Source organism: Lissotriton vulgaris, chromosome 8, assembly GCF_964263255.1.
Source record: "Lissotriton vulgaris chromosome 8, aLisVul1.2, whole genome shotgun sequence".
NCBI classification, from domain to species: domain Eukaryota; kingdom Metazoa; phylum Chordata; class Amphibia; order Caudata; family Salamandridae; genus Lissotriton; species Lissotriton vulgaris.
Genome location: NC_141696.1, coordinates 143005930 through 143016017, shown reverse-complemented (window position 1 = coordinate 143016017; position 10088 = coordinate 143005930). Strand labels below are relative to the sequence as shown.

The window sequence follows — 10088 nt, the reverse complement described above, 5'->3', positions numbered from 1 at the left end:
TACATAAAATGGTTTGCTGAAAGCGGTCGCTTTGAAATGCAAGCAGTAAAACTCGAGCAGGAGGCTCCACTTGCCTTTGATACACTGTACGCTTGTGAACAGTCCACTGCAGGATGCAGGAAGTTAGCTGGTATGTTAAGAAGATTCGGATACCTGTGGAAATTGGGTTTCAATCGCACTTGAACATTGCCAAAAAGTGCTTGATTTGTTCTTCCCTAACTCATGATATGTTTTTAACTATTTGTAGTGAGTTTGCTAGCAGGTATTTACATTTTATTGAGTTAGAAATGTGTTTCGTCCTACAACCTTTCTCTTTCCACTCCCTGTACCCCAGTAACATTTTCGCACACTTAACATTACAATAGTAGCACTTCTGCCAATGCCTACCATTGATTTGCAGACCCTACAGAGGCAGCTGGTGGCAATTGCATATGAAATCTCTTTATTGATGTCATAACTACTCTTGCTTTCTCAAATATGCTTGAAAATGCACCATTGCAAAATTTGCTTGCAGATAGAATTCCCCGAACTCTACTTATGTTGCTCAACCTTAATACGTGTGCTCGCTCGCCACCAGGCACTCATCCAGAACTTTTACGCCCCACCACTTTCAAATATCACCAGCCCCCACTGAAGCACACAATTTGGGAAAGTGGGGAAGCCCGGATTAATCCCAGGTTTTCTGGTTTCACATTGTCCAGTTGACCAGAAATCAGAAAATCTGGGATTAATCCCGGCTTCCCCACTTTACCAAATTGTGTGATCCTACGCAACTGTTTATACTTTCCCTCCCTTTACTTCATTATCACATATAGGAGAACCTCGCAATATTACTTTAGGATATGCGCTTTACAAAATCCTCCCATGTGTTTGATTGATAAATTATACTGATCATGTATAATGGGAACCCAGGCCGCTCAAGAGGATGAACATAGGTTCAATATTGGCATTGTTGTCAGGGTTGGGGTTAGTGTTGTGGTTACTCAGTGGCCTCATGCATCCACAGTAGTGTGATCATGCTACCCAGAGTTGCAGTATGAAAAGCGCACAATAGTGACGTGATACTGCCACAGACTGTGCTGCATTACACTGCAATAATCCTTTCTTGATGCATAATTGTGTTTTTTATGCATTATTGTCACCTTGGCGAAAACACTGACATGTAATTTGGTCCTCCCATGCCTCAGAACTCTACAGGTTCTATAAAGAACCTCACACCTGTAAGCAACCTTGAACGTTCTTGCTAATGCAGTGCCATAATATAGGAACAGGATCATTCATCTTTCAGTACAACCAATCTATGCAGCTTTTATTGTGCTGGTGCTATGCAAGTTACAACAACACGCTAATTGTAAGTGAAATAGATCTCTGTGCACAATGCAAATCAAGACTTGGTTAGGGGAACCTACATCTTCCTTCAAAGTGAGGCTTCTGCTAGGACTCAATTATGTGATCCTGCACAAGTTACCTCATCTCTTTAACTCACTTGACTTATGGATGGGACTGCTTGCTGGAATTTCAGAATTCGCCTTGTGTGCAGTTTTATCAAATCAATATCAATTCATGCAAGATTTCATCTTGACAAGTCAGTTTACATCATCGGTGCCACATTTGTGTATTGTCATTGCAGATCAAAGCACATTTTTTTTCTTTCAGTTTAACTGCGTCGTGCTTCGTGAAACATTGTGAACAGGGAGAGGTCGGTGTTAGACGTTAGGTTGCTACAGATCCAAGTTCAATCTACGTGGTGAAAATGAGTTTGCTGAAGTGGTTGCAAAAGGATGCCTCTCAAGGCACTAAAAGGAAGCAAATGGAGCCGGAGCATGCTGACGATAGTGAATGTGTTGTATCTGATGGTGGTAATACTAATCATAATGCAGATGATTATATTACTGTGGACTCTGCTGTGCCTCAATCCAATGAGAATTTGTCCTGTTTGCCGGACAAAACACAGCTTTTTACCACATCTGCTACGACGGAGCTCAAAGAGGGGGACATACCAGACTGCTGGAATATTGAGCAAAGGCAATATTTCTGTAAAGAATATAGCTGGCTAATTGTTGAAAGTAAAAAATTAGGCTGCTCAACATGTAGATCGCTAACAACACTAGGTGCAAATAAAACCCAAGGCTTAAGATTTGCACACGAATGGGCCAATTGCAATGTAACTCATTATGGAAAAGAGAAATGTAAGCAGCAGCTGTCCCTACGTAAAAAAATCAGAGAGCATAAATTTTCAACAGCTCATGTCACTGCAGAAAAAATTGCACAGGAGTCCCTGAGACAGAGCATGGAAAATCATACACGTTTAATGTACATGGCAGAACAGGAAACAATATGCCGCGTGTTTCGTACAGCATATAAAATAGGGAAACATGGGCGGCCATGTGTAGATATGTCACTTGATGTTGATGTGCAACAGCTAAATGGATTACATATGGGCCGTGTTCTACACAGTAACAATTCATGTGCTGACATTTTAGACCATATAGCTTCAGGCATGAGGAAAAAACTTGTACAGGACATATTGGAAAAAAAACGTAAAATATGCTTGTTAATTGACGAATCCACCACATTTAGTGGAAAATCTGTACTTGTCCTTTGCTTGCGTGCTGCGGTCGCAAATGATTCTGATGTGCGTACTTTTTTTTTTTACTTACTTCAACTTGATGGCACCACAGCTAAAGATATTATCACTGCTCTGACGGAGTGTCTACACAAGCATGGCTTGCATGAGGACTTTCTTCGAGAATGTTTGATCGACTTGGCCTGCGATGGTGCATCAGTTATGCTTGGGAATCAGGCCGGAGTTGCAACACAGCTTCAGGTTCGCTATCCAGGATTATTTGTGTGGCACTGTAGCAATCATCGGTTGGAGCTAGCTGTGGGAGATGTTATGAAAGAAATTTCAGGCATAAATCACTTTCAGATTTTCTTTGATAAACTTTATTCTTTGTACCATGCTTCACCTAAAAATCAAAGGGAACTGAGGCAGTGTGCAAAAGAAATTGAGCTGCGTTTTCTTGTGATTGGACGGATTCTTTCCATTCGCTGGGTTGCTTCCAGTGAAAGGAGTGTAAAGGCTGTTTGGCAGAGCTTCCCAGCACTACACCAGCATTTCACAAAAGCTGCTGCTGACCAAAAACGTGATGCCAGAGATAGAGCAAAGTATGCTGGTCTTAACAATATTCTGACCTCTTGCTCATTTGTAAAGAATGTTGGTGTCATGTTAGACGCTCTTGCAGAATTGAGTGACTTTTCACGCCAGCTTCAGCGCAATGACACAACTCTTCCTAATGCTGAAAAATTGCTGACCAGGGCCGTCAGGGTCTTTGAATCAATGGTTAACACCCCTGGTCCATACACTGAGGAAGCCATGGAAGCCTGCAGCAGCCTTAAATTCAGGGGTGTAGAACTGCATGAAAAGAGTAAATTTCCAATGATAAATGCAGGTCAATTCTACAGGAGCTTAGCTGAAAACCTAAAAACAAGATTTTCCACTACAAAATCGTCCCATGTCAGCACTAAAATGACAGGCACTCCCAAAGCAGCCCAACTTGCATTTGTTAACGCAGCACATAAAACTGCTTTATCCTGAAAACTGGCCAGAAGACAGCATGGATATACAATATGGTGACAAGGATGTGAGGCAGCTCTGTCAAATCTTGAGATTAAATGTGGTTGATAGCATCAGGGGATTTAGAGAATACAAGGAAGTAAAAGCTGCCTACATGCCTCTAGATTTTATGCCATTGATGAAAGCTGTTGAAACTATTGCTGTATCCACCAGTGAATGTGAAAGAAGCTTTAGCTCTATGAATGATCTGCTTACACCCAAGAGAAATTGTCTAGCCACAAATCGTCTGTCATCCCTTCTGTTCTTGAAATGTGTAGGCCCACCTGTTCAAAGGTTTGAACCCCTACCATATGTTAAAACATGGTTGCAAATAGGAAGGAGATCAGCTGACGAGACAGATTGTCGTTCACGCAACCAGGGGGTAGAAAAGTCCCCCTTTGAAGCTATGTGGACACTTTTTTGATGAATGACAAGATTTTTATAACATTTAATGGCAATTTCCAAGCTTCCAAATGCATTCCCACAACATTTTCGTTGTTTGTATTTATCCAGTGCGTTAGCTCGTATTTGCTGAATATGTTGGGCTTTAACTAAACTGTGTCCGGTAAGATTAGTAAACGTTATTTTTTTTTTGCAATTGATCTTGGTGGACTGAATTCCAGACTGTACTTCATTAGACCAATGCCTCTGATAAAAAGGAAAACCTGATGGCTCCCTATTCAATAATCAGTCAACTAGTATTGGTTGGTTGTCTGCTTTTCTTCTATAAGCTGGCCATGGTCGCTGAATCGGTGCATAATAAATGTGATTCATGTACCATTTGTGCACCAGCAATTTCATATGCAGCATTTGAAAGAGAATGTTAACAGTATCTTTAATACATGCAAGGGTATCAACAATATATTACAGATTTGAAGCAATTTGTCAGTATCGTACCCCAAAAAATTATTGCGCCTTTTAACGTGACATTAGCCCCGCCCCTTGTCCCGCCTCCTAGCTCCGCCTTCTTGTCACGCCCCCAGGTCACAGCTCAATTTGATGAGTACCTGCACTTTTTTTCCCCCATTTAAAGCACTGTCTAGTAGATTACACTTAAGTAAGAATGTTATTGAGTTTTTAAAGGATGCTTTTACCTGTGAAGGGGTACCTGACATTTTGGTCTCTGATAATGGTGTCCAATTCACCTCCCAGGAAATGTCTGTTTTTCTCAAGGATCTATCTATCACCCATCATAAGACTGCCCTTTATTCTCCGCAGTCAAACGGCTTGGTGGAAAGCATGAATAGGTTGATTAGGGGGTGTGCCCGGACTGCTTTGGAGAGAAGACTTCCTTTGAAACCTATTCTCAGAGAAAAACTGTGAGCGCACAGGAACACTCCCAATAGTGTAACTGGCATTTCGCCTTTCAAGAAACTCAAAGGTAGAGTTGCTTGTTCCAAGCTTAATCCTTTGTGGTTGTCTGTTAAGGATAGAGGCTCTGTGCTCAATGATTCTAGGCTAGAAAACTACCAGGATAAGTACAAGCGCAGATTTGACGTCTTGAAGGGGGCGAAGGATTCTTTTTGGAAAGTAGGTGATTTTGTTTTTATCAAAAAGGCTGTTTGGTCCCCTAAGGGTGAGTCCAAGTTCTTTGGGCCTAGGCATATTGTAAAGGTCATGAAGAACGTGGTTATGCTTGCTGGGGGAGATGTCTGGAGCATGTCACGTTTGTCAAGGTGTGTGGAGGGGGATGATGGTATTGTGAAACCTGCTCCAGTGAAGTCTGGTCCTGTTCCTGGAAAATGTATTGTGGAGACTGCTCCAGTGGAATGCTCAGATCTTGTACGCTCGTTCCAACTTCCTCAAGGTGAGCATGTACTTCCTCAAGATGAGCGTGTCTCTTCTCGTGGGACAAACTCTAGAATCAGGAGACCTCCTTTGTATCTCCAAGATTACTATTCTGAATGATTCTTTCCTTTCACAGGATCTTTGTTTTTTGTTTATTTCTTTTTCTTCTTCTGTCTCCTTCTTGTTTTATTTTGTTATTATAATAAGGGAGATGTGTTGTATCTATGCCTTTAATTATGTGCATTCTTTTTTGAGAATGCAGCCATGTCATCATAGAATGTAACATGTATCAGTCAGTTGCTTCATGGTCTCGGATGTTGATGACTTGCCTCCCTGTTGGGCCAATAAACTACTTCTTTCCTGATTACTTAGTATTGCATCTTTACAATAGCATGGTTCTCCAACAAGTTCTGCAGAGGAAAGTACATATAGGAATAATCCAAGAAACAAAAGAATTACCAGACTACCTTTGAAATTTGATGTTGGTCAGATGTAACATTTTTATCCAGATTCTAACGCATTAGATGTAATGTACCTCTGCTTTGTGTTTGCTTTAATTTCTTTCAGTTTTGTGTGTAGGGGGAAGGTGTGTAATATTGTGAAATTACTTGTTTCTTACATTGACATATTTCTGTGCCCATCCTGTGTATGTTTGAAGTCGCACCATGGTGATAGAACCTGGTGTGGTGATCTTACTGTTCATTACTGTCAATTGTATCTGACACTGCGGACACCCCAAGCCACTTCATTCCATTGTCCAGATCAACATTATCCTCAATTCGAGCATAACCAACCGGAGCTATTTCGAGTCTCTGATCATGGCTCACACTGAAGCTATCGACAAAGGGCAACCATTTTTGTTGAGCCCGTGCCCACACACACCACACCACACTTACCGGCTGCCATTGTGGTTATGACAGTTTCTGCCCTGTTTTGTATCTGTGGGGTCTTCATGTTCTTTCATGCAAGAAAAGGGAATTCGCAGAGGAATAATCAGAAAATGGATGTAGAACTTCCTCTCAGAATAAACAGCGAATACCCTTCAAAGGACTGGAATGATGTGCAATGACATTTACTTGTGAGGTTCTTAAACATATAATTCGTTTTTGAGATTGAACAATCCTGATAAAGGATTGATGTGTTTAGCTTCTATGAATGATATGCACAAAAATATGGTTACTAATCAATAAGCATAAGGAAAAAGAAAATTGTATCTGACACTGTCTGCTGGATGGATGGGATCTTTTGTACTGCATTAAACTTATTCTACACTTCTACTACTTGGAGCCTCTTCATCATCATTTTAACTTGAATTTTACAGGGGGAAATTGAGTTTTGGTTGGAAAAGAGTCAAGCAACCTTAGAGCGAGGGAGTACTAGTCAACTAGACTGCTCTAAGAGCAGGCCAGTCTGCGTCCGTTCATGCCCCACTAGACCAGGGGCCAGGAACCCTGGTGGTTGCAGATGAGAAAGAAAAGTCTACTGGCAGAACATCTAAAAAAGTTACGCCCAAAATGTCTAGGCTGACGTCAACCATTTTGGAACTAGGATTAAAGGATCTGAAAGGGGGCTTATGGGATGACAAAGTGAGTGTCTCTGAGTTTGCTCTATGCTAACTCTTACCGAATTCTGCCTTCCTGTTCATGAATGATTTAAGAATGGTTAACCCGCTGTGCTTGTAACATTATTGAACGCAACAACATTCTTCTTAGCAGGAAGTTAGCCTTCTGACTCATTTAGTTTAGTGAGGACTCGTGTTAATTGTTACTGAATTGCAGGATGACGTCTCTGGTTTCAGAACCAACACAATGCATTAGTAGATACATCAGTTTGCTTTTGGCTGAGAAAGTGGCTAATTCTCAACTGATGAAACACTTAGAGAAGGCTAACATCTTGCACCACTCTCAATCGGGCTTCTGGTCAGGATTCTCGATGGAGACGGTCCTTCTGAGAGCTACGGAGACCCTAAGACGAGGGGCGGATGCCGAACACACCATGACGCTGGTGATGTTAGACCTCAGTGCGGCGTTTGACACTGTAGCTCATTCCTGCTGCAGTGTCTAAACAGTGGTGGTGTCACAGGTTCCGCACTGGGGTGGCTGAAATCCTTCCTTACGTGCCGAAGCTTTCAGGTTCAACGAGGCTCCTTTTGATCTACACAGGTGTCGTTGGAACAGGGGGTGCCCCAGGGCTCTGCCCTAAATCCAACCTTATTTAAGTTATACATGGCCCCCCTGGCCGAAGTGGTACAAGCGTATGGAGTGGAGTTAGTATCCTACGCTGATGATACCCAACTGCTGATATCCCTGTCTCAAGCACCTCCAACTGCGGCTTCCAACTTTAAGGCCTGCATGCAGGCCTTGGCCTCATGGATGAACTTGCACTGTTTGAAGTTAAACGGCGCCAAGACCGAGGTGTTGGTGGTGCTAACCTCAGTTGGACAGCGGATTGATGGCCACCATGCTTAGGCCCTACTCCCACTCCCTGTAAGGAGGCTAAGAATCTGGGAATATGGGTTGATCCCACACTATCCTACGAGGGCCATATCCGTCGCCTAGTGGGAAAGGGTTTTGGGGTGCTAAAAACACTGAATCACACCTTAGATCTACTTCCCCTTGAAGCTAGACGTACCATGACCCAGGCACTTGTGACGTCCCGTATGGATTACGGGAATGTCCTGTTTTTGGGTGCCCCAAACAAAAGTCTGGGACGTCTGCAAATTCTTCAAAATGCGGCCGCCCGACTAGTTTTGAGACTCCCAAAAAGAGCAACCTCTAAGCTTGCTCTTGCAGCCTTTCACTGGTTACCAGTCAAAAAGAGGATCTTGTATAAATCTCTCCTAATATGCCATCGGAATTTATGGCATAATGCCCCATCCTATCTCCATGACCTGATACAAAGGTACGAGCCGAGTAGAGCCTTAGCTCAGAAGGGACAGGCCAGCTGACGATTCCCCACGTAAAAAGAGCTAAAATTGGAGGTCGATCTTTTGGAGTCGCAGCGGCGACAAGCTAGAATAGACTCCTGATGTGCCTCAGACTAGAAAGAACGGAGGCCATGTTCATAAGGCGTCTCAAAACCCACTTGTTCAACCTATAAGCTAAGGTATAGGCGGTTGAGGTGCTAATGCTACTACGGTTTCTTTCCCTCCACAGCGTGGGGATATGCCGGGATGGCGTCACCAGGCGCTTTATAAGCTACTTTATTATTTGATTTCTAATGCCAAGAGCGCCAACATAATCTTAAACAATGGCATCCATTTACACCATCTGGGGCCCAATTTTTCAGACTCCAATAAACTGAACACACATGCAGAACCAGAACATACGAGGGCATATCATATATGCTTGATGTACCTGCCTTGACTTTAATGTTCAGCCTTTGTTCATTAGAAGATGACATTGCACAGCACTTCAAGCAGGAGCAACAGGTACGTGTCCAGGTGAACAGGATGATGCAACAGACATGGGTCAGCAACTGCCTCATTGCCAGCTTTGAATCTGCAGTATTCGTCACCATGAATTAAGTTGGAAATCCGTCATTGTATCTTTATGTCACTTTAGGAATAGGTAAACTCTTGGAAACATTTTACAGGTAGCAGGCCCGCTCATGGATGGCAGGAAAAGAGCTTGAGCTATTTGGCGTCTTCTTGCTCAAGCATGCATATACTGCCGGCCTCCAGATCCTGATCACAGGGAAAGCAACAAGTTGTGCTCAGAAAATTACATGCTAATTAGATTGCTCTCAGGACACTACAGGCATCACACACAATATGGGTATATTTGGCAGATAAGTGTGCAGCATGGCTGTCAGAGGTGCAAGAGCTCACTAACACAGAACAGGTATGGTACAGGCAGTAACAGATCAAGTTTCACCCACACACAGAACAGCTTGCAAACTGAAAAATGCTGACATGGGGAAATTGAGCATAAACTTTATAATGGAATTGTCCCACAGTGGATTTTTGGTTGTTAACGTTTGAGAAGCCCTAAAGAATAGGGTTACGCTTTGAAAAACGTGCTGGCTGTCTAGGCTGTTTGTGGTGAGTCCAATAAAGATTGATTTTATTGTAGAATCCAGTTTGGGATCTTACTGGATTTGATTATAGCGTGCCACAACTTCATTTCAGTTATTATGAATGAGGAACATGCACTGCTACATAAAACCCACAAAAAATAGAAACTGTACTTGATAAGTTAATCCTTTTTTGAAATTTTAAAAACGGTGGCATATTTTTTATTGGTTTTGTGTTGGAGGAAGTTGTATTTTGGTTAGAAAAGTATCGAGCAACCTTAGAGCGCGGGATTATCAGTCAACTGACCTCTTTATCAGTTTGCTTGCGGCTATTACGGGAACTGTAACTGGACTCAGTTAGTGGACCAGTCGCAGCACGGTGTTGGTACACACCCCTATTTAATGAGGATACAGGAGCAGACACACAGCATCAGGTAGGGTGCTGCCTTAGAGCTCAGCTACATACAACTCCCTTTTTTTTTACATTTATTTTATAAGCTAATCCTTTTTTGAAATTTAAAAAACTGCAGTGTATTTTTAATTGGTTTAGTGTTGGGCGGAAATTGCGTTTTGGTTAGAAAAGAGTCAAGCAACCTTAGAGCAAGGGAGTACTAGTCAACTAGCCTGCTCTGAGAGTTTGTTGGTGGCCATTACCGTGACTGTAACTGGA

General features: G+C 42.5%; 1 protein-coding gene across 1 annotated transcript; it reads left to right on the top strand.

Annotated features, from left to right (window-relative positions):
- The first annotated feature begins 1753 nt into the window (after nt 1–1753).
- Nucleotides 1754–3598, top strand: LOC147693631 (E3 SUMO-protein ligase KIAA1586-like). The gene has a single exon (XM_086936067.1). The coding sequence runs from the start codon at nt 1754–1756 to the stop codon at nt 3596–3598; it is 1845 nt and encodes a 614-aa protein (XP_086792193.1).
- The last annotated feature ends 6490 nt before the right edge of the window (nt 3599–10088 follow it).

Coding starts and splice junctions, on each gene's coding strand:
- LOC147693631 (XM_086936067.1), top strand. CDS start 1,754: ATGAGTTTGCTGAAGTGGTTGCAAAAGGATGCCTCTCAAGGCACTAAA.